Source organism: Scylla paramamosain, unplaced genomic scaffold (genome assembly GCF_035594125.1).
Source record: "Scylla paramamosain isolate STU-SP2022 unplaced genomic scaffold, ASM3559412v1 Contig94, whole genome shotgun sequence".
Taxonomy (NCBI): Eukaryota; Metazoa; Arthropoda; class Malacostraca; order Decapoda; family Portunidae; genus Scylla; species Scylla paramamosain.
In genome coordinates this window covers 232,501-258,144 of record NW_026973759.1, presented here as the reverse complement: position 1 = coordinate 258,144, position 25,644 = coordinate 232,501, and the positions used below count along the sequence as shown (strand labels likewise).

The 25,644-nt window shown below is 41.4% G+C and overlaps 1 protein-coding gene across 1 annotated transcript in view; it reads right to left on the bottom strand.

Annotated features, from left to right (window-relative positions):
* Positions 1-25,644, bottom strand: part of LOC135098951 (uncharacterized) — a 73,274-nt gene that overhangs the window by 41,953 nt on the left and 5,677 nt on the right. Inside the window, exon 3 of the mRNA XM_064001377.1 lies at positions 6,984-7,034. Within this exon, the coding sequence (XP_063857447.1) occupies positions 6,984-7,034 (51 nt within the window). The remainder of the gene's footprint in view (positions 1-6,983; positions 7,035-25,644) is intronic.

Here is a 25,644-nt window from a genome sequence, read left to right as displayed (position 1 = left end):
TGCATTTTCTCACCACAAAAATCTACTCACCACACTTAATAAATCGAGATAAAAACCCTTAACATAACTGTAATATTTTGAGTCTACATGAAGCTTCCTTATAAGACCCAAACCAGACACACACACACACACACACACACACCACATAACAAAAAAAACTTTCCCCTTTCCCATTTCCCAAGCAAACGCAGAATCTCTACTTGGAATTGTCGAGGAAATATTTCCCCCGAAGATAAGAGGCGGCAGAACAGGTCCGCATGAAAAAGAGAGAACATGAATTTCCTTGAGGCATAGTTTGCTCGCCACGTCGGGATTAGATAGTTCCCAAGTGCCGGTCCCCGATATCAGGAAGAATGGGAGCAGGAGCAGGAGGAAGAGGAGGAGGAGGAGGAGGAGAAACAAAAAAGGAAAAAATGAAATAACGGAAGAAAAAGAAAGGAAATTAAGAAACAGGAAAAGAAGGTGGACACAGTTACACAAAGAGAGAGAGAGAGAGAGAGAGAGAGAGAGAGAGAGAGAGAGAGAGAGAGAGAGAGAGAGAGAGAGAGAGAGAGAGAGAGAGAGAGAGAGAGTCTAAAAATAGTCAAAATAACCAAAGAAAGTAAATCCTCTTTTCTAGACATTGATACGGAATAGCTGCAATTGATTCATCAGGAAAGAGACGTCAAAAGACCTGAAAAGAACCGACCAACATATTCACTATCTCTGCTACACAAGTATTTCACAAACTATTCTCTAATAGGATTACTGCAACGCTTGATCTCACTCCTTCCTGCGACTCCCGTTAGGGGTCGCCACACCAGACCACCAGTCACCATTTCACTGTCTTCTTCGTTTTATGTTGCAATAATTCAACACAGCACACAGGATTCAGGAGGCGTTGTGCAGCTCACGGAATCCATGTGAAATATTTCGAATAAATAAATCCACAATGCATGGCTTTAGCTGAGCAAGAAAAATATCCTCAACCATATATACACCTTCGGAGTGACCGAAACACTGGGGAGAATTGAGGTTAGGGGACATGTGAATGTACTGGAAGACTCATACGAGGTACAAAGTAGTATGTCGAATAAATGAATCCACAATGCATGACTTCCACTGATCAAAAAATGCCCCCGATTCTGTAAAAACCTTAGCAGTTATTGAAGCAATGAGAAGGAGAGGAATAGAGGAGACATGTCAAAGTATTGCAAGTCTGATGCAGGAGGAGGACACGCACACACACACACCACCGCGACCTGCTTCCCTGCGACGCACCGCCGCCGCGACGAGCCCTACGCGCATGTACCAAGCTGGTCCCCATCAGAGGCTGCACTGACCGTTACAAGCACATCGCCGTCCCACTCTAGTCAGGCTGTTTACTGTTACTGCTACTCTTGTTTGTCATTCTACTTAATTTTATCTTCTTATATTGTTTTAATTTTTCTGTTCTTAATTTTGCCTTTTTAACTTTCATTTTTATAGTCTGCCTCATAATTTGCCTCTGGTTTGGTGGTATTCTCATTGTTTTTAATGTTTTCTTTCTACCACCAATGTATATTTTCAGCTGTTGGCTGCATATATATATATATATATATATATATATATATATATATATATATATATATATATATATATATATATATATATATATATATATATATATATATATATATATATGAGGAGCACCGGCCAAGGGCAACAAAAGTGCAATAAAAAAAGGGCTCACTGAAGTGCCGGTCCCCGACAAAGGCGAAAGCGTTAGTCAAAAATTACAGGATAAGTGTGTTGAAACCTCCCTCTTGAAAGAGTTCATGTCATAGGAAGGTGGAAATACAGAAGCAGGCAGGAAATTCCAGAGTTTACCAGAGAAAGGGATGAATGAATGGGAATACAGGTTAACTTTTGCATTAAAGAGGTGGACAGAAAAGGGGTGAGTGAATGAAGAAAGTCTTGTGCAGTGAGATCGAGGGAGAAGGGGAGGTTAGCAAGAGCAATTAGCATGAAAACAGCGGTAGATGATAGCAAGATATGCAACACTGCGGCGATGAGAAACAACCTGAAGACAGTCAGTTAGAGGAGAGGAGTTGACAAGACGAAAAGCTTTTGATTCCACCCTGTCTAAAAGAGCTGTATGAGTGGAGCCCCCCTCCTCCCCCCACATATAGGTGAAGCATACTCCTTACATGGACGGATAAGGGCCCTGTAAGGAGTTAGCAGTTGGGGGGTTGGGGGGTGAGAAAACTGACGGAGACGACTCAGAAAGCCTAGCTTCATAGAAGTTGTTTTAGCTAGAGGTGAGATGTTAAGTTTCCAGTTCAGATTATAAATAAAGAACAGACCAAGGATGTTCAGTGTAGAAGAGGGGGACAGTTGAGTGTCACTGAAGAAGGGGGGATAGTTGTCTGGAATTCTAGACAACTATCCCTCCCTAGATAGATGGAGAGAGAAAAAAAAAGTAATTGAACAACACTAAGTTTGTTCTGCCCAAATCAGAAATTTTAGAGAGATCAGAAGTCAGTCGTTCTGTGGCTTCCCTGCATCTATCAGTAGCATCTATATTCAATAAACTGTTGATTATTAATAATGATAATAACTATAATAGTAATACTATTATTATTATTATTATTAATATTATTATTATTATTATAACACAAAAAAATGTAACACAGGTACACTAAATGTACTTGCAAAACTAAAACCGTAAAATTAGAGAAGAAGGGAGCAGGTAAGTGCAAAGTAGTTCACCTGCGTCCACGTCTCCCTCTCTTCGTAATCCAGGTGATAATGTACGTCAATCACCTGCATTATGTATTATGTATTTATAATGTACGTCAATCACCTGCATTATGTATTGATTTCAGGCAAACACGTTTTTTTTACTTAACCCTTTTACTTACTTTTTTACTTTATATATATATATATATATATATATATATATATATATATATATATATATATATATATATATATATATATATATATATATATATATATATATATATATATATATATATATATATATATATATATATATATATATATATATATATATATATATATATATATATATATATATATATATATATATATATATATATATATATATATATATATATATATATATATATATATATATATATATATATATATATATATATATATACTTGTTCACATTTCCCTCTCAGTGATGGCATTTCCCAGCCGTCACACGGGAAACACTTCAGGCCTGGACGAGTGACGCACACTATTATCTTTAATTCAGAATTTTAATTTACCAAAAATATGCTTATTAGTAGATTCACTTATAAAATGTTCAAAAATATAAATTGGAGTCGTCAGTTACATCATATAAATACAATACAATTCCGCTACGAGATACACACATATTTACAAATATTTCATGTGTGTTTCATTTTTGCCAGCCATTTTTTTCTTTTTTCACTGGCAGTTGAGGATTACAAGCTTTCATCTAACAAACGATTTCTTTTTTTTTTTTTTTATCATATTGTATAAATCAAGAGCAGTAAAAATATTTCCATAGTGGGTAAAAATAATTGTAAACAAAACAAGTCCACAAACATTTAGCGCTGCCTCTGAGTTTGCGTCAGAAGGAAGGTGTTGCCTGAAGTGTGAATAATGAGTGTGCTAAATGGTTATATAAGTACATGATTAAAGCTAATACTGTGGCAGAATGTTGTTGTTGTTGTTGTTGTTGTTGTTGTTGTTGTTGTTGTTGTTGCTGTTGTTGTTGTTGTCCTGCTGCTACCACTATCAGCACTACGACAGCTGCCACTCCTGCTACTGCTCTTACCACTCTTACTATACTATCCTTATTTGTCTGCTCATTTGTCTGTCTGTCTGTCTATCTGTCTGTCTTTCTGTCTGTCTCTCTGTCGGTCTGTCCTCAACACTGAAAACAATTACAACTACAATTTTCATTGAGGGTGTGAGGCAAGACTTTACGTAAGGGTGATAACAAGTCCTACTTTACGACCATCAGGGGAACACCTCAGACAGACTCACGAGGCCTCAAGTAAAGCAATATGTATCTAACTAATTGAATCCTCAAGTCGACTTCCTCCAGTGGCTGTATAAAAGGGAGGTGGTCACGATAACCTTACAAAAAAAAAAAAGACGTGTATACTAATCAGACAGAGAGAGAGAGAGAGAGAGAGAGAGAGAGAGAGAGAGAGAGAGAGAGAGAGAGAGAGAGAGAGAGCGCACCGCATCTATTCCAAAATCTCGTTTAATGCAAAGGATCATGAGAACTACGCAAGAAAGAAAAATAAATGAAAGAATAATATAATGTTACCGTAATATGAAAAAGAAAAAAAGTACATCAAGTTCGATACCAGATGAACCTCACGATATCAAAGCGGCGCTCCTTCCGACAACTGGCGGAGCTTTGCTGGCCATGAGGTAATTACATCCGATTATTTCAAAAGACGCTTCGTGATCCGGCACGGAGTGGAAAAAGCGCGGGACTCGTTAGTGCGTGCCCTGCCTCACTGGAAAGAAAAAGGAGAACAAGCGGAGAAAATGGGATTCCTTGGCGGGTGAGTCTCAGGGTATTGTAGGCGAAACTTTTTTATTATTTATTTATACTGCCTTGTTACTTGCTTTTTTTTTTTTTTTTTTTTACTGAGTTTCCATACGAGTTGGTGGAGGAAACAGGCGGCTGGAATATTGAAAAAAGCATGAAAAAGAATTGACTGGAATTAAATGCAGAGCTTGGAACGAATCAATAACGAGAGGGAGAGAGAAGAGAACAACAAAGGGAGAAACCAACACAACGTACACCACCACCACCACCACCACCTACACTACGAGCACACCCACCACCACCGCCTCGCCATTCCCGAAAAGGTCGAGCCTGTCTTCGGTAACCAACTAAGGACATTTTCGCAGTACTGGAAATTCTTGCAGCGTTCTCTCGTCGGCTCCACAATCGTCGCGGCGGGGAGAGGGACGCCATTACCCTCAGCGCCGCGACGAGCTTTTCGGGGACGCTCTCAGACTGTCTTTGTACTTCCCTTCCCTGCTCGCGGCGGTCACGGGGGCGGTGATCTCTGCTGGCAAGGTGGAGACATTTTTGAAGTTTTATTATTTTTTTGTATTATTTTCATTGTTGTTGTTCTACGATGTTTTGTCTTCTTTCTGTATTTTTTTCTTTGTTCGTTTATTCTTTATTTTCATAACTCCTCCATCTTCTACATCTAACTTTTGCTACTGTTGCCATTACCGTTACTGTTAGGAGAGCAACTACGACTACTACCACTACTACTATTGTCGTAGCCAAGCCGAGGGTGTGTTGTCGCCAAAGCACCCAGGCCTTGGCCACCCATTGCCCAAGAGGTCACTGGTTATCGCCGTGACCCCTTGTGAGGCTTACGGCATCCCTGGTCACACGAACAGGACAGTGCCTGCCTTGATGACGAGGCACCCGAGCGCCGAGTAAAGGTGACTAAGGCCGTGTAGTTAATGGACCTAGCCTATTCGTAATCAATCTTGTGATCAAGTTACCTTACAGTCGCTGACTTCACAAAACACTTCAGTAATGCACGAACTAGAAGGATATAGAAAAACCATATATGTTCGTGTGTAAAGGTGGTTATTGCCCCGCACAACCCCTGGTAATTCACAATGTGTCGGGTCGCCGGCATTGCACCACCTACTCCCTGCACCGTAGCCACGTCACCACATCAATCCTGCACAGCTATGCACCGTATGGAGGCAATCCACACATTTTCCCAGAACCATACCCACATCTAACAACACACATAATAATCACAGTCAAATAGAGAAATTTATAGTGCTTAACATACCTTCAAAGGCCAACACAGGACCCAGGTGCACCCCACACAACCAACACCACCCTGGTGTCGACACAGCCCTGGTCACGTCACCACTGGCCACCCAGAACGCACTTGATAACACCTCACTTCCCTATATATTAATTCTCACCCAAGTAATATACAAAAGGCACATAAAAATAAATATTCATAATATGACCTACAAATATACATACAAAAATGCATAAAACAAGAAAAACCTGGCAATACACCGGACCGTCCCGAAACCCGGGCGAATACGAACAACCACGACTCCCGTCAGGTACTCAAGACATCGTGATTCATGACACAAGGATGAACGTGTACCAGAAAAGGTGAAGACGAAAAGAGAACAGCATAAAACGTTTCTCCACCCACCTATCTCCCCACCCACCTTCCACACTCCATTCCCAGAGAGAGAGAGAGAGAGAGAGAGAGAGAGAGAGAGAGAGAGAGAGATGTGCCGAGAGAAAGTGTTTGTGTAGTAGGAGTGAAATACTTTCCTTTTTTTCCTGATATTCATGTTCACTTTCTGACAACAGACAATAGAAACAAGAATAGCAACACACACACACACACACACACACACACACACACACACACACACAATACCAGCATGTACGTAAGAGGTAGTCGACTCAACTCACCGTCTCATCTCTCGCAGAGCTCCTCCTCCTCCTCCTCCTCCTCCTCCTCCTCCTCTCCTTTCCTCCTCCACTTCCACCCTCTGCAGTCTCTTATTCCTCATCATCTCTCTCTCTCTCTCTCTCTCTCTCTCTCTCTCTCTCTCTCTCTCTCTCTCTCTCTCTCTCTCTCTCTCTCTCTCTCTCTCTGTGTGTGTGTGTGTGTGTGTGTGTGTGTGTGTGTGTGTGTGTGTGTGTGTGTGTTCCCACGTCACGCCACGCTCAAAAATAGAGAGAAGCCATAAGAGAATATTTTCAGCTGTCTATTCCTGTTCATCTTCGCTTTTTACCTCCTTCACTCCTTTCCTTCACTCCCACACCTGAAGGACAAGAGGAGGCGGTCTCGTTGTGCTGACAGAGGCAAGGTGAATAAGAATGAGACACTGCCAGGTAAAACAAAGGTAATCAACACAGGTACAGTATTAATTGCACACAACAGGTAAGAACAGGTAAGGTAATGAAGGAATCTCCAGTCTATGCTCACCTGGCGCCGCTAATGTACAGGTAGATGAGTGGATAATGACCCTCGGCTTACCTGTGAAGGGAGAAGATAAAAAGGTGTGTTGCTTCCTCGCCTTATATGGATCACTCTTGTTTAATTTTATAAGTGTTCTGATATATGTCTTGTCTTACAGTCACACACACACACACACACACACACACACGCATACATACATACATACATACATACACACACACACACACACACACACACACACACACACACACGCATACATACATACATACACACACACACACACACACACACACACACACACTTTGGCAATCTACCCGAGTGTCCAGCGTCTTCTATCCCCCATCTCTCTCTCTCTCTCTCTCTCTCTCTCTCTCTCTCTCTCTTGCTCTCGTCTTTGTAAGGAAACCCACATAAGATACACATGTGACACAGATTCAATCACACACACACACACACACACACACACACACACACACGTTATCTCTTTCTGCGCGTCTTCAGTCAAACTTCGGTCGCTGTGTGTTGTTGTTTGCGTGAGGAAGCACTGATAACACAACACCTGCCCCTCCACCGCGATACGAACCAATACTTTGATTTTGCTTCTCTCTCTCTCTCTCTCTCTCTCTCTCTCTCTCTCTCTCTCTCTCTCTCTCTCTCTCTCTCTCTCTCTCTCCAATGACCTACATCGGAAAGAGAGAAAAAGAGGGAGAGAGAGAGAGAGAGAGAGAGAGAGAGAGAGAGAGAGAGAGAGAGAGAGAGAGAGAGAGAAACAATGCGTACTTAAAAATACATAGAGAATGTTCAATTAAAGAGAGTTTACCTATGAAACTGTGCATAAAACTGAAAATCTTCGGAAAATTACAAGGTTAAAGAAATTCAAGAAAGAAGTTATTGAAGACTGTTGAATATTGAGGAGGAGGAGGAGGAGTTACAAAGAGCTACAAAGATACACAGGCTACAACAGACCCTGCGGTCCTCACGAGGTGACCTGACCTAGGGGTATTAAGGTGACTGTACAAGAAAAGGACAGGAAAGCAGAAGGCTCTCTCCACACCCTCAGGCATAAGACCTACAGGAAACAGGTCTGCAATAAATATCTTACGGGGTTAGAGAAGTAGAAACCAGAAAGAAATATGATAGGAAATAATGAAAATAGATGAAATGAGGTGCTCCCATTTCCTGGAGGCAGGGAAGTAAACAGAACTTTAATAAGTGCAACACCATTAAGGGGACTGATTATTGATAAAAGATAAACCGAAAAAAAAAAAAATAATAATAATAATAGGTAGAGAGACCACTACTATCCTTGTCAGAGCCTGTGATGCATCGTTTTGCGCAAACATCTTATCAACAAACAGTTGGATCATTATGGCATTTTGGCACAGCTTGTTTGACACTGTGACAGCACTGCATTGCTAAGTGTGTTTCATTAAGGAGTTTACTCTTAGCTTTGAAGGCGAAGGTGACGAAACCCGAGAAGACATTGGGACAGGGCAAGGTTTGATGTGACGCGTGACGGTGCTGCGGGACACGATCAAGGCAAGAACGGTCTCAATATTTTTCGTGAAAAGTTACGTGTGTTTGTGATTCAGCAGTGTGCACTTATACTCAAGCTCCCCGCCACAAATTTCATGAAAAGAATTAGAATAAATCAATGCCAGTTAATCACATCAACTCTAATTAACCTGCAACCAAGGGGAGAGGGAAGAAAGAAAGACTGACAAACAGACACACGATGGACGAGTGTGTAACAAAAGCTATAATTAAGAAACAAACAACCAAATCAGGTATCGTAGTCGCCTACCAAAAATTACTTTATTTTGATGAGAAAGCAGCAGACGTGGTAGTAGTGATGGTGTAGTGATGGTGTTGGTGAAGTAGTTGCAAGGTGACCTGTTTGATGGTGTATATGGCAACTCTCCATATTCACCATCCATAAATGGTGATTCACCTCACCACTGTTTTTTTTCTCTCCTCTGCTCACAATATCAATTCAAACCAAACATGAAAACTTGCGCAAAGACTTTCAGCATCTGTGTGGTGGTGGTGAGTGTGGTGGTGGCGGTGGCGTTCATCACCTCCTCCTTGTGGGGCGTGGTGATGGACGCCCGCAAGCTTGGACTTCTGGTGGAGGCGTGGCAGCGCGCCGGTCCCCACACCACTCCTATGGGGAAGGTGCGGGAGTGGCTGGCCACTGCCTGGTGGTTGGGGCCCCTGAAGCCTGCCCCTCCAAGGGACCCCCTGTCGGAGTGCGGCATCCCCGTCACCGACTGGCGGGAGCTGGTGGCCCTCGTGGTGAACATGAAGGCCCGCCTGGCCTGCGTGCTGGAGCAGATCCTGCTGGCTGAGCAAGAGCATGATGACTTCTACACAAGCCTGGTGGTGGCGGCGTGTTGCCTGGTGGCGGTGCCGCTGTGTGGCGCCCTGCTGATAGGGTGCTCCTGCGTCCTCCTCCTCCTGCCGTGGCGCCACCATCAGTCACTCGAGGAAACCAAGGATCTGCAGACCTATACGGGACACACTGAGGATCAGCTCAAACTGATCCACTACAAACTTGTACGACGGAAACTGAAGAAGCTTCTGAGGCAGCACTGTCCCCTGAAACGACACGTCCTGCTTGTAATGTTTGACTGGCTGACCGAGATGCAGCTCTCCCCGGACACTGGTGGCGACGGCCGCGTCCCGGTGCCTCTCCTGTCGCGAGAGGCGGTGCCACTGGCGCTGCAGGAGGACGCTCGCGTCGAACAGGGAGGCCAGCTGAGCGTCCCCCGTGGAGGACCCGGCGGCCCCTGTAAAGGACACTGCAGCCAAGGAGGCAGGTGGCGAGGAGGCCCACAGCCTGGTGCGGCGCAGCATTGTGGTGCCTCTTCGGTTCAGGCACAGGCTGGCTGGCGCCGGGGAGTGCCACCTTCGGTATTTAGCGCGCCACTACTGCGTCTTGGTGTGCCACACTTGGGACGCGCCGCGGGGCAAGCTTCATATTAGAGGCCCCAAGAAACGCGTGCTGGAGTGCCACGCCCACGTGCAGGACTTGCTGGCGGGCTACCGTGCACGTGAGGCGGGGCCCAAATGAGAAGCCTTCACTTTGCTGTCCCTCAACACAAAGGACACGCTTTGTCCTAAGAAACCTTAGGGTGACTGTAGTAGTAGTAGTAGTAGCAGCATAGTTGTGGTAGTAGCAGTAGTAGCAGTAACAGTAACAGTAACGGTAGCAGTAGTAGCAGTAGTATTAGTAGTGGTAGTAGCAGTAGTAGCAGTAACAGTAACAGTAACGGTAGCAGTAGTAGCAGTAGTATTAGTAGTGGTAGTAGTAGTAGTAGTATTAGTAGTAGTAGTAGTAGTAGTAGTAGTAGTAGTAGTAACAGTAACGGTAGCAGTAGTAGCAGAAGTAGTAATTCGTTGTTACCTGTTCACTTTACGTCAGTTTCGTTATCTACACTTTTAAGTTGGCTACCATTCATAATATACTTTGCTTTCTCGTTTCGATACCCTATATGAAACACTTTGTACTTATTCACATTAAGACTCATTTGACAGAAGGTGGAGGAGGAAGAGGAGGAGGAGGAGGAGGAGGAGGAGGAGGAGGAGGAGGAGGAGGAGGAGGAGGATGGCAAGGAAGGTGATGTGAAAAGAAGAGTAAAGGGAGGAGAAGGATGAAGAGAGAAAGGAGGGCAGATGAAGAAAGAGGAGGAAGATGAAAAGGACAATAAAAAGGAGAACAAGGAGAATGACGAGAAAGACGAGGCAAGGACAGAGATGAAAGGAAGGAGAGAGAGAAGAGAGGTGAGAGAAGAAGGAGAGGAGGGAAGAAAATGCGGATAGGAGAGAGAAAGAGGATATAATATCGAGATACAAGAAATATAAATGAAGAGAAAGGAGAGAAAAACAAACGATAAACAAGGATAAAGAAGAGAAAATACAAGGAGAGGAAGAGGAGGCGTTTCTGAAACTGGATGAGAGAGAGAGAGAGAGAGAGAGAGAGAGAGAGAGAGAGAGAGAGAGAGAGAGAGAGAGAGAGAGAGAGAGAGAGAGAGAGAGAGAGAGAGAGAGAGAGAGAGAGAGAGAGATGGAGATGAGAGGAAGGAGCAGAAAGAGGGAAGATGAAGAGGAAGACGAAGAAGAAGAAGAAGAGGAAAAAGTCGTCTTGTTTTAGTCGTCTTGCCTGGAACTTAATCTTGCAATCCTCATCTCCTCTTACTCCCTTTTCTAGTTCACGAGATTTACAGTGTATCTTTTTCTCCTCCTCTTCTCTCCTTTAAAATTTCTTTTCGCAAAGCCCTTCGTACATTGTCATGCGTGGTCACTGCACACACACACACACACACACACACACACACACACACACACACACACACCAGGGTGGATAGATTAGTGTATTAATATTTATTTACATCCGTAGTTGGTGTGTATTAACATAAAAGTCCTATTAACAATGTTTTCTTTGTTGGCTTTTTGCTATGTATTTTTCCATGATGTTTTTGTTGATCTGTTAGGAATAGTGACCTGGATGGTGTGTGTGTGTGTGTGTGTGTGTGTGTGTGTGTGTGTGTGTGTGTGTGTGTGTGTGTGTGTTTCTATCGTAAGGTGGTGAGGGATCAGAACAGTTTTTTCTTGTTCGTATTTTTCTTAGTGTTGTTGTTGTTGTTTTCCTTCATCATCATCATTATTATCACGTTTGCCTACTCCTCCTCCTCCTCCTCCTCCTCCTCCTCTTCCTTTATCATCATCATCATCACTATATCATTACTACTGTTGATATTTCCATCGTAATTATCAGTAGTAATACTAAATACACTTGCATAACACATTTATCACGTTACGTTATCTAAACATAAGGAACATGACTCTCTCTCTCTCTCTCTCTCTCTCTCTCTCTCTCTCTCTCTCTCTCTCTCTCTCTCTCTCTCTTTCTCTCTCATTTTTTTCTAGGTGTGTTGATGTTCCTCTTTTGAAACAGCTCAAGTCGTAAGCAGGATGAAATAGAGAAACAAAAGAGAATTGCAGACTTTACGAGTAGAAATGAGAGAGAGAGAGAGAGAGGAGAGAGAGAGAGAGAGGAGAGAGAGGAGAGGAGAAGAGAGAGAGAGAGAGAGAGAATCCTAACCAACTTACATTTAAAGCGCTGTACAAAACACGAAGACGCCTATAAAAAAATAAATAAATAAATAATTAAATAAATAAATAAAAATAATGAAAAGAATATATTTTCCTATTTCAAGCTAATACAATGTTGAAAGGACGCAGTGCTACAAAAGGTAGTGTTTAAGAATGGTATGTCACTGAAAACACATTGTGTCGAACAGCGCTCAAATACAGGTAAGAGTTCCAGCGTTTAGAGTAAAGAAATGAGAGAGAGAGAGAGAGAGAGAGAGAGAGAGAGAGAGAGAGAGAGAGAGAATGTCCTAACGTAAAATAATCAAATACAGATGAGGGTTGTAGAGATAAACAGTAGAAGGGATGAGAGAGAAACCTAATGTAACCTGAGAGAAGCCTAATGTAACCTGACATAAACACTCATATTTCCTCTGTGGACTAATGGCGAGGCGAGGAAGGTGTGTGTGGATTTGAAATGAAGTGAAAGACGAGTGATTTGAAAGTGGTGTCTCAAGTGTGGCTGTTCTTTTTGTTACTTGGAATGGAAGAAAGGGACGTGAGGCTTTACATTATATGAAAAGAAAGTTGACATTAAGTAATTGGAAGTGTTAGTGACTTTTGGAGGAGTTATTAATGTTAAGGGAAGAAGGTACGAGAAATACAGGTTAAGTCAAAAGGAAAGTTAAAATAATAAAAAAAAAATTAACGAGGATAATTTCATGAGATCGGAAGAGAAGGAAATTAATTTTAAATGTCATGAAAGAAAGTTGAGATTAATTGGAAATGTTAATGACTTTTGGAAGAGTTATCAATATAAAGATATAAAGTTTAAAGTCAAATGAAAATCATATTAATATAAGCTAAAATTAACTAATGTAATTTTCAGAGATTATTAAATAATCTCTGAAAATTACATTAGTTAATTTTAGCTTATATTAATATGATTTGATTAATATGATATGAAAATCATATTAATATAAGCTAAAATTAACTAATGTAATTTTTCAGAGATTATTAAATAATCTCTGAAAATTACATTAGTTAATTTTAGCTTATATTAATATGATTTTCATTTGACTTTAACTTTATATCTTTATATTGATAACTCTTCCAAAAGTCACTAACATTTCCAATTAATCTCAACTTTCTTTTCATGACATTTAAAATTAATTTCCTTCTCTTCCGATCTCATGAAATTATCCTCGTTTAATTTTTTTTTTATTATTTTAACTTTCCTTTTGACTAACCTGTATTTCTCGTACCTTCTTGCCCTTAACATTAATAACTCCTCAAAATAGTCTATAAATTTTTATAGACTATTATTTATCCTCAAGTTTCACAAAATAGACTAAGCTGATTCAAATTTTCAAAAGTTTACGACATAATTTCAAGAGACCACGGAACAAAAGGAGTAAGATAAATTTCAACCTGTTTATATTTGCTCACTAAAGCCCTCTAGGAATACCGAATTGAGATATGAAGCGTCACATTGCCATTCACACTCAAACAATTAAGGAAAGGAAGTTAAGAATGCAGACAATAAATTAAGCAAAAGGAAAGTTATTAAAAAGTGTAAATTTTTAGCTGGTTTTCTCTCTTCTTGGATTACTACTAATGAAAGATACGTACAATTCAGTGAAGGAAGCGACAATTTATTAAAAACCTGGATTTTTGCTTATTTAGTTTTTCTATGTATGCATGAGCAGATAATGACACGTGAGTAAGAGAAAAAAAAACATGGAATAAACTGTGGATAAAAAAAATACGTGAATACTAAAAAAAAAAAAGGAAAAAAAAAAAATAAGCAATGGCAAAACCAGTGAGGGAAAAAAATATACCTAAAAAAAGTAAAAAAATCTAGTTATAACATACGCAGTTAATAATAATAATAATAATAATAATAATAATAATAATAATAATAATAATAATAATAATAATAATAATAATAACACATGTTGAGAAAGGAAAGGAAAATAATACCAACAGCGAATAACACAAACACTTAGTAATACGTGAAGAAGAAATAATAAACTACCAGGAATACCATAAAGAGCAAAGAGAAATATACATGAAAGGAGGAAGACAATATGAGGTAGGATGAATGACACAGACAGTTACTTGGCCAGGAAGTGAGTGAGTGTGTGGGAGTGCGTGAAATGACAGAAAGGAATGCCCAGAAAGGACGAAAGTAAATACCCTATGATTTTTATTCTTCCTCACAGTGGTGATAAGTAAAGGTGAGAACAAATAAAATTCAGAGAGAGAGAGAGAGAGAGAGAGAGAGAGAGAGAACATTAGATAACTCCTAAATATAATCATACAATCGTTGTGTATTTAAGAGCGCCGGTAGGTAAAGGATTTAAAGAACAGAAATTTGAAAGAGAGGGAAAAGTGTTCGATCCAATTATAGACAGACATATTGCGTGGGACACTGTTTTCCATTTTTTGTCCTTTGAGGGGAGAGGGGAGAGCTGGAAATGGGAAGAGGTAGGTAGTAGGAAGAGAGGTGAGGGGAGAGATGGATAGAAAAGGTTAGTAGCAGGATAGGGGAGGCTATGGGAGAGAGATGAGGGGAAGAGCTGGATACAGGAGAATGTAGGTAGTACGAGAAGTGGGGAGGGGACATGGGAGAGGAGAGGGGTAGGCAGGAACAGTGACAGGGGACATAGGGGAGGGGAGAGCTGGAGTTGGAGAGAGGTGAGGGGAGAGCTGAGTCGTGGACAGTGGTAAGGCGGCGAGGTGAGGGGAAGAGGGTGATCGGGAGAGGGGAAGGACTGAGGGGAGCGCTGTGGCTGGTACGGACAGAAGAGAGGGGAAGAAATGCAAGATAAAAACTCGTACAATGCTCAGATGTTGTCAGCGCCACCCGATACTTGTGAGGGAAGGTATTGGCACCCGTGGCCGCGTCCACTGGCCCTCTGGCACTCCCGCTGCCACGCTCCAGGCCAGCAAAACATTCCGTGCCTGATGCGTTACGGCGTGAATTTATGTACCTCAGCCTAAATAAGAAGCAAATCAAATAAAAGGAAATCAAAAGAGAAAGTATCATAAAAATCTGAGTAACAACAAGCAACAAGTCATAATGATGGGTAGGTTAAGTTAGGTTAGGTTAGGATAAGTTAGGTTAGGTTAGATTAAGTTAGGTTGGTTAGGTTAGGTTAATTAGGGTGAGGTCAGGTCAGCTCAGGTCAGGTTTGGTTATGTTAGGTTGGGTTAATTTATGTTAAATCAGGATAGTTTGTGTTAGTTTAGTTTATATTAAGTTAGATTAGATCAGGATAGTTTAGTTTTGTTCAGTTCAGGTTAGGTTAATTTAAAAACGTCATCGATAAACTGAACACAAATCTTCACTCGGCACGCCTGAGTCTCGCTGATCGCGTGTCGTGAGCGGCAAGGCGAAGCAAAAGCCGACCATTATGAACTTCAATGAGAAATTAAGGAAACACGAATCCTGTTTTACCGATTAGCAAAGGAACCCTCATTGCAATTCATGTTTGTTTCCTTAGTGTTGATACCTTCCCCTCTCCCCTCCCCCCCCCCCCCCCCCCCCTCTCTCTCTCTCTCTCTCTCTCTCTCTCTCTCTCTCTCTCTCTCTCTCTCTCTCTCTCTCTCTCTCTCTCTCTCTCTCTCTCTCACTTCCTCTCCTCTAAATCCTTCTCTTCTTCCATCCGTCTTTTCTTTTCACTGATTATTTTCCTTCGTCTCCCCTCTGTGTCATTCCTTCCTTCCCCTCTTCCTTTCATTCGCCATTCTCTTTTTCCTCCCACCTTTTTAACTTTTCTTTCATTCCTCTCTCCATCTTTCTCTTCCTCCTTCCGGCCTTTGTTCTCATCACTAATTCCTTTCCTTATTACCTTCTTTCTTTTCCCTCCGTCTCATTCTCTCCTTTCCTCCTTTATTTCATTTGCCTTTTTTTTCTCTTTCCTCCATTCCTTTCCAACTTATTTTCCATTTCTCTCTCATTCCTTCATCCTTCCCTAATTACTTCCTTCATTTCCCTTCCTTCCTTCGTTCCTGCCCTCCATCTTCTTTCCTTCCTTCATTTCTACCTCCACTTTCCTCTTTCTCCTTCCTTCCCGTGTTTTCTCCTCCTCCTCCTCCTCCTCTTTCCCTCTCGCTACGTTTCACGCAACATCTGGTGAAGGAAGACCAGAGGAAGATTCTCTCTCTCTCTCTCTCTCTCTCTCTCTCTCTCTCTCTCTCTCTCTCTCTCTCTCTCTCTCTCTCTCTCTCTCTCTCTCTCTCTGTGTGTGTGTGTGTGTGTGTGTGTGTGTGTGTGTGTGTGCGTACCTTCATGAGTTTTAAAGTTTCTATTTAAGTGAAGTAAAGTTGAGTAAAGAACAATTGCAGTTTTCAAAGGAATTAACTTAATGTTTGATATCAAAGTTTAAGAAAGAAACAAAGGCACTGAAGTTTTCAAGTACAGTGCGCGACGGTGGGAAAGTTTTTTTTTTTTTTTCATCTTACTTTATTTTGCCTTTATTGTTCTTCCCATTAAATATTAAAATAGTGATGAAAGTACGGTGTGCTCTCTCTCTCTCTCTCTCTCTCTCTCTCTCTCTCTCTCTCTCTCTCTCTCTCTCTCTCTCTCTCTCTCTCTCTCTCTCTCATCAGTCTATTTGTCTGTCAATATATCTATTTATTTATGTTTGCTACTACTACTACTACTACTACTACTACTAATAATAATAATAATACGAGAGAGAGAGAGAGAGAGAGAGAGAGAGAGAGAGAGAGAGAGAGAGAGAGAGAGAGAGAGAGAGAAATAATAATAATAATAATAATAATAATAATAATAATAATAATAATAATAATAATATGATAATAATAAATAATAATAATAATAATAATAATAATAATAATAATAATAATGATGATGATAATAATAATAATAATAATAATAATAATAATAATGATAATAATAATTTTATATTTCCATGTAACATGGTTATTCTTAGTTATTCTTAAATAAGGTGCAAAATAAAAAAAAATAAAAAAAAGAACGAGGTGCCTAAAATAAAAGGACCTACCTAAGATACAAGATGATCTAAGATAAAAATATTTCAATTTAGATTTAAAGGTTTGCAGGCTCCCCGAGTTGTTGACAGAAGAGGGCAGATTATTCCAAAGTTTGTGCCCTGACACAGCAGTGGCCCTCACCCCTGAGTCAGTGCTGGCTTTGGGTGTGTACAAGTCACTGAGCTGCCTTGTTGTGCTGCTTGTTTTTTCCATGACACTGGGATATTTCATGTGCCATTCAGGATATAATCCATATACAACTTTATACATTGTTGTACATTTTTCAAAAGTGTGCTTGTCTTTTACTGTCATCCATTGTAGATCTTTAAATACGGGAGTGACGTGATCATATTTTCTGCGTCCCCCAGTAGCTACTTTAACTGCTAAATTTTTGCAATTTTTTGTATGTTTAGAAGCAGTTTTATTTGTGGAGCCCCATATACTAAAGACAACTCTCTTCCTCCACACAAAACTACAAGCACCTAATAACACACACACCCTTCACTCAAAAATTTTAAAATCATGGCGACTCCTACACCAGCCTCGGAGTCCCCATCTGGGGAGGGGACCATAAATGTCCCCAGGTCGGACTGCCTTTCCGTCGACGACCCTAAGTGTCTTGACACCCCCCTCAACTTTTTCTTCATTAACTTCTGCAACATTCGCGGTCTAAGATCTAATTTTCAATCTGTAGAACACCACCTCTCCTCTTCTAAACCTCATCTTCTTTTCTTCACTGAAACTCAGGTGTCTGAGGCAACTGACAGTAGCCCCTTTTCTGTTCCCTCCTACTTTCTCTATCCTCATTTTCGACCCAAAGCTGGATGCTGCGTTTATGTGCGCAATGACTTAACCTGCTCTCGTGCCCACGCTCTTGAATCTTCCGAGTTTTCCACCATCTGGCTACGACTACAGAGTCATTCTCATACTAAATTTATCTGTGCTGTATACCTCTCTCCTAACTCCTCTGACTATAAGAAATTCTTTGACTACTTAACTTCCAAAGTGGAGCACATTCTGACCCTCTTCCCTTTTGCAGAGATCTCCATTCTTGGAGACTTCAATGTTCACCACCAGCTTTGGCTTTCCTCTCCCTTCACTGACCATCCTGGTGAACTAGCCTACAACTTTGCTATCCTCCATGACCTAGTGTAATTGGTGCAACACCCTACTCGTATTCCTGACCGTCTTGGAGATACGCCCAACATTCTTGACCTTTTCCTGACCTCTAATCCTTCTGCTTATGCTGTCACCCTTTCTTCTCCGTTGGGCTCCTCCGATCACAATCTCATATCTTTATCTTGTCCTATCACTCCAATCCCTCCTCAGGATCCCCCTAAGCGAAGGTGCCTCTGGCGTTTTGCCTCTGCTAGTTGGGGGGACCTGAGGAGGTATTTTGCTGATTTTCCTTGGAATGACTACTGCTTCCGTGTCAGAGACCCGTCTTTGTGTGCTGAACGCATAACAGAGGTGATAGTGTCTGGCATGGAGGCGTACATTCCTCACTCTTTTTCTCGTCCTAAACCTTCTAAACCTTGGTTTAACACAGCTTGTTCTCGTGCTATACATGATAGAGAGGTGGCCCACAAAAGGTACTTAAGCCTTCCTTCACCAGAATCTCATGCACTTTATATTTCTGCCCGGAACCATGCCAAGTCTGTTCTCCAACTAGCCAAAAACTCCTTCATTAACAGAAAATGTCAAAACCTTTCAAGATCTAACTCCCCTCGTGATTTCTGGCATCTAGCCAAAAATATCTCCAATAACTTTGCTTCTTCTTCTTTCCCTCCTCTATTTCAACCAGATGGCACCACTGCTATCACATCTATTTCTAAAGCTGAACTCTTTGCTCAAACCTTTGCTAAAAACTCTACCTTGGACGATTCTGGGCTTGTTCCTCCCTCTCCTCCACCCTCTGACTACTTCATGCCTCGTATTAAAATTCTTCGTAATGATGTTTTCCATGCCCTCGCTGGCCTAAACCCTCAGAAGGCTTATGGACCTGATGGGGTCCCTCCTATTGTTCTCCGAAACTGTGCCTCCGTGCTTGCACCTTGCCTAGTCAAACTCTTTCAGCTCTGTCTGTCAACATCTACCTTTCCTTCTTGCTGGAAGTTTGCCTACATTCAACCTGTTCCTAAAAAGGGTGACCGCTCTAATCCCTCAAACTACCGTCCTATTGCTTTAATTTCCTGCTTATCTAAAGTTTTTGAATCTATCCTCAACAGGAAGATTCTTAAACATCTATCACTTCACAACCTTCTATCTGATCGCCAGTATGGGTTCCGTCAAGGCCGCTCTACTGGTGATCTTCTGGCTTTCCTTACTGAGTCTTGGTCATCCTCTTTTAGAGACTTTGGTGAAACTTTTGCTGTTGCCTTGGACATATCAAAAGCCTTTGATAGAGTCTGGCACAAAGCTTTGATTTCCAAACTACCCTCCTACGGTTTCTATCCTTCTCTCTGTAACTTCATCTCAAGTTTCCTTTCTGACCGTTCTATTGCTGCTGTGGTAGACGGTCACTGTTCTTCTCCTAAATCTATTAACAGTGGTGTTCCTCAGGGTTCTGTCCTGTCACCCACTCTCTTCTTATTATTCATTAATGATCTTCTAAACCAAACTTCTTGTCCTATCCACTCTTATGCTGATGATACCACCCTGCACTTTTCCACGTCTTTTCATAGACGTCCAACCCTTCAGGAGGTAAACATATCACGCAGGGAAGCCACAGAACGCCTGACTTCTGATCTTTCTAAAATTTCTGATTGGGGCAGAGCAAACTTGGTATTGTTCAATGCCTCAAAAACTCAATTCCTCCATCTATCAACTCGACACAATCTTCCAGACAACTATCCCCTCTTCTTCAATGACACTCAACTGTCCCCCTCTTCTACACTGAACATCCTCGGTCTGTCCTTTACTTATAATCTGAACTGGAAACTTCACATCTCATCTCTAGCTAAAACAGCTTCTATGAAGTTAGGTGTTCTGAGACGTCTCCGCCAGTTTTTCTCATCCCCCCAGCTGCTAACTCTGTACAAGGGCCTTATCCGTCTATGTATGGAGTATGCTTCACATGTCTGGGGGGGTTCCACTCATACTGCTCTTCTAGACAGGGTGGAATCAAAAGCTTTTCGTCTCATCAACTCCTCTCCTCTAACTGACTGTCTTCAGCCTCTCTCTCACCGCCACAATGTTGCATATCTAGCTGTCTTCTACCGCTATTTTCATGCTAACTGCTCTTCTGATCTTGCTAACTGCATGCCTCCGCTCCTCCCGCGGCCTCGCTGCACAAGACTTTCTTCTTTCTCTCACCCCTATTCTGTCCACCTCTCTAACGCAAGAGTTAACCAGTATTCTCAATCATTCATCCCTTTCTCTGGTAAACTCTGGAACTCCTTGCCTGCTTCTGTATTTCCACCTTCCTATGACTTGAATTCCTTCAAGAGGGAGGTTTCAAGACACTTATCCACCAATTTTTGACCACTGCTTTGACCCTTTTAGGGACTGGCATTTCAGTGGGCATTTTTCTTTATTAGATTTTTTTTGCCCTTGGCCAGTATCCTTCCTACATAAAAAAAAAAAAAAAATAATAATAATTTGTTAGGCTGAGGACCACAGACTCTACAATTAATACCCTAGTTGGTTTATGAAAATTGTCACTCATTCTGTTGCTATACATCAGTATTCCCATGATTTTCTTATAAAGCTCGGTGATGTGTACATGGAGAAGCATGTATCTGTGGAAATAAACGGCCAGGTTCTTCACATGCGTCACCGGGTGGATATGGTTGCCTTCACAGTTAATGAATGTGTTTGGGGGAATACGTAATAGAATTTGCCTGTTGCCAATAAAGATACATTGTGTTTTTTTTTAGATTTAGCATAAGACCATTACTAAGAAAATATTGCTTCACATTGTGTAGTGTGTCTTCAATTTTAGAGATGAGGTCCCTGAGATTATTGACAGTGTCAGCCTGTACAAACTGGGTATCATCAGCACACTGGATTAGTGAGCACACGTTTAATTTGTCATCTAGGTCATTAACGTAAATCGAGAACAGAATGGAGCCTAGCACTGAGCCTCGTGGAACTTCGTAGTCTACATTTAGATTATTAGACTGTGTTGCTCAAGCGTACCGACTGTGTTCTGTCTTTCATGTAACTGTTAAACCAGACGTTGTCTGTATTGAGCTTAATGCATTTACTTAGAAGAGTCTCGTGGCTAACACTGTCAAAGGTTTTCGACAGATCACACAAAGTCAAGATTGTTACTTTCTGTTGGTCCATGTTGTCACATATTTTATCAGTGATAGTAGAGAGAGCAGTTTCTGTTGATAGTTTTGGCCGAAATCCGTGTTGTGAGTTAGATAGCAAGTGATTAAGTTCCAGAAATTTAATTACCTGATTAGCAAGTACTTTTTCTAGTATTTTAGAGACAATGGGTAAGAGTGAAATTGACCGAAAATTGCTTGGGTCGCTCGAGTCTCCGCTCTTAAAAATGGGGATTATAAGGTCATGTTTCCAGGCTGTGGGAAAGACGCCTGTAACTACTGAGGTAGTGATTATTCAAGGCTATTATAGAAAGAGCATCCTTTGTAAATTTCTTGGGAATGCCATCACTGCAAACAGAACTGGTTTCGTTCATGTCTTTTATCATGAGGATAACAGTGTCAGTGTGTGCTGGTTGAGGCCTGAAGGTGCTGTCCTCACCACTCATCCCAGAGGCTACATTCTCACAGATAGAATATTGCACATTTTCACAGTGGATGAGCTCCTGAGTTTTAGTATATGAATTCTTACCAACATTAGCAAAATAAGAATTAAATTCCTTGGCTTTGTCGAGTACATTATCAAAATTAGAGGTAATGGAAATGTTTTTAGTGTTAGGGACTGTTTTTGTAATAGTTTTCCATGTTTTTTGAAATGCTGCCTTTATTGTTGAGAAAGTCATCGTGATAATATTTTGCTTTGCACTCACCAATGAGGGTTTTAACTGGTTTGTTTTCCTGTTTGTATTGTTGTTGCAGATGAGCGTTATGCCCATCGTATTTTAGTTTTGCTCGAGTAATATTTCCAATATTCATAGCTTCCTGGATTGAGTTGCTCGTCCATGGTGCAAATGGTCTTGTGATTTCTTTAGTAACAAGGGGCACATTCATTTAAACAGTTAATAAAATTTGCGTTAAAAATATCTATATGCGTATTTACGTCGTCTGTACTTAAAATCATATGAAAATTGTGCGTCTTCTGAAGAAGCCTAAAACAAAATTTCTCTTTGGTATGATGACCAACGTGTGGAAATGTTGGAATAGCTGGCGATCTCTTAGGTTTGCTGATATCTGTCATAATACTTGTGAGGTGATGATCAGCAATCTGTTGTGGCACAGCATCACAGGAGCATACAGTGTCGGGCTTGTTAGCAATAGCAAGATCTGATAAAGAGTTGAAGATGTTGGCGTAACCCTCGTTGGTTTATCATTTACTTGAGTTAACTTGTTGCTCTTTATGATCTTAGATATCTTGCTATTACCAACAAGTAAGTTGTCATTGAAATCACACAGTATAAAGAATGTCTTATTCTTCGTACTAATTAATCTAAACATGTCTTGTATGCATTCAAAAGCAGTGGCAGAGGCTTTACGGTGTGGGTACATGCAACCAATTATTATGGCTGGCTGCTTCCAGAAATCTTCAATGTCCACTTGTTTGGGGACGTTCAAGTTAATGATATTGAGTGTTAAGACATTCTTTACATAGATACATGCACATACATAAATACATAGATACATACACCGCCTCGCCGCCGCTGCGTATGTATGTACTGGTAGTAGGGGCGCCCTCCTCGTTACCCCATCATGTCTTGCTCCCTCTTGTCGCTGGCCTGCTGGGTTTATAATAGAAAGGGGCTCGTCGTTGGAATGCAGGGCGGGGCTGGGAGGTAGTGAGGGAGCCCTGGGGAGCTCTGTGAGTAGAGGCGTTGCGAGCGTATGATCTGCCTTGTTGACTTGGCCTGATGTGAATGCCTGAGGCAGCCTGACGTTCTTGGGATAATGGGCGGTGCTCAGCGTTCTCAGCAGGTGCTCTGGTTCCCAGTGTGGAGTTGTCGCAATCCACGGACCTTTTTTTTTCCTTTCGTTGTGCTTTATGTGTGTTAATATTTTTTTCATTAATATTTTTCTTGACTTCTTCCCAGTGTGTGCAAAGACAGAAGTGTGGGTGTTGCTTTTTAATGGTGCTCAGTAGCTTGATTACAACCAGCCTATTCAGTTCTGGTGGGAATTTTTTTCCATGTCAAAGCACACATCATCAACCTCACCTGTGCTAAGTATGAATGCAGGAGCAGTTTTAATGGTATTTATTCCATTAGCTTCACCCCATTTCATTAAATGCTCGTTTCAGTCAAGTGTTTTTGCTTGTACTTCCTGAGTCATGGGTGGTGGCACGAGCTGACACACATGCACCTTCATAGCACTAACTTTTTTCCTTCAATGCTGCGATCAAACAGTCTAAATTGTTTAGTATTGCTGTAGGTGTACACGGAGCATGGATGGGGAAGAGGACCCGTTCGCAATACACCACCTCTCTCTGCCCCGATTTGCGCCTCCTGGCTGTGGCTGGCGCGACATCCCACGATCTGCAATTTAAATTCACCAAACAGAAGACTACGGCTGACATTCCTGTAAGGTTCCTTATAATTATTCAAATATCCATCCATTTTCTCGACTGCGATAGCTCAAAAGGAATCCAAATAAATTAATTATCTATTTTAGGCGGAAAATTAACCCTCCATTGGTTTTCCAGGGAAGTTTTAAGGGCAAGTAAATTATATTAATTCTCCCTACCAATATTGAACATAATAATGCATTACATTTCAATAGAAGATATTTTACGCGAGTTTCCCTTCTAATACTCTGAAATAGCTGACGTTTTTCTTTCCGTCCCGGGAGTTTTAAGGGGGAGCCTCACTAAATCGAGTAAATTATTCCCATTTTCTTTCCCACGGTGCCTCGAGGTGCCAATCATTTATTATTTATTTAAAGATGGGTACTACATTAGCCTGCCTCCACATTACTGGTAGCTCACCTGACTCAGTGATTTCCTAAAGACATAAACTAACGGCTCACTAATAACCTGTTTGCATTCCTTAAGTACTCTGGGATATATTTCATCAGGTCCTGGTGTCTTGAACTTTTTTTCGCCTATCTATCTCCTGTTCCACTATCTCCCTAGTTATGGAAATATGTCAGGTTCTCATACTCATCTGCTCTAAACACCTGTTCACTATCTGGCATATCCTGCATGTTTTCCTGGGTGAAGACAGTTAATAAATACTAATTCAGAAGTTTACTAATCTCCTCCCCAGAACTAACCAGCTCCCCATCTGCTGCCTTTAATGGACCTATAGTATCCTTATTCTTCGTCCTGTATACCTGATAAAGTACCTTGGGATCCGTCTTCGCCTGGCTGGCTACCTTTAATTCATAACTGCTCTTAGCTTTCCTCGTTAACTTCCTGACTGTTCTAACTAATTCATTATACTGTGACCTTAAAACTTCTTCACCTGCCCTTAATCTCTTATATATACTTCTCTTACGCCCTATATAATGTTTTAACCTAGCAGTCATCCATTTTGAGTCATTCTTCTGTGATCTTATTGCCCTATAGGGATATTTGCTAACTGACCTGTATGAACTTTATCTACGAAATATCTACACAATTTATCTACATTTACCTCACCTAATCCCCTCATCTCGGCCCTTACCATCCTCCTCACTCCCTCATCTACTCGCCTCGACCTCACCTTTCTCATTTCAGCATAACCTGACCTTCCAACATGCTCACACCTACCTCCCCCTCCCTCTCTCCTCCGCCCCTTGCGGACACATCTTCCTTCCTCTTGTCCTACACTCTCACACCTCACCTCACCTCTCTCATCTTGCCTTATCTCTCTCAACTCCATTCCGGACCTGAACTCACCTTGCATCCGTTGCCTGTCAACTCCTTGGAGGTACCTTTTTAATTCCTCGAAATCTGCTCTCCTAAAGTCAGGTATTTTACTAGTGTTTTTGCTTCTAAAAGTTTCTTCCCATTTGAAATTGTACCTGATTTCCCTATGATCACTGTTACCTAGCTGTCCTCCAACCTCTACCTGCGTGACTGTGGGTGGTATAGACATACATATTTTATACAGAGACAGCCACTGATAAGTCTACAGGCAGGCTTCGTGCAGTTTCCTATATGGTCTTATGCAGTAGAATGAGTACTGGTGGTTGGTGAGGTCTGGTTGTGTGTGGAGGCATTTGGGCAGACTGAAGCCATCAAGTATTTGGTGGCACTGATTGGGAAGGGACGGAAGTGTTCGAGGGAAGGTGAAAGGGTAGCAGAGAGGAGAAAAAACAGAAGGGAAAGGCAATTACTGTTTTACGGCATCACGCAAAGCTGAAAATAATGTGTGCGAGAAGACATTTGAAGAGAAGTATAGTTTTACAGTAACATTTGTATATTTGCTGTGCTTGAAAATTTCCAGTTTGATGGTAAAAGGAACAGCGTG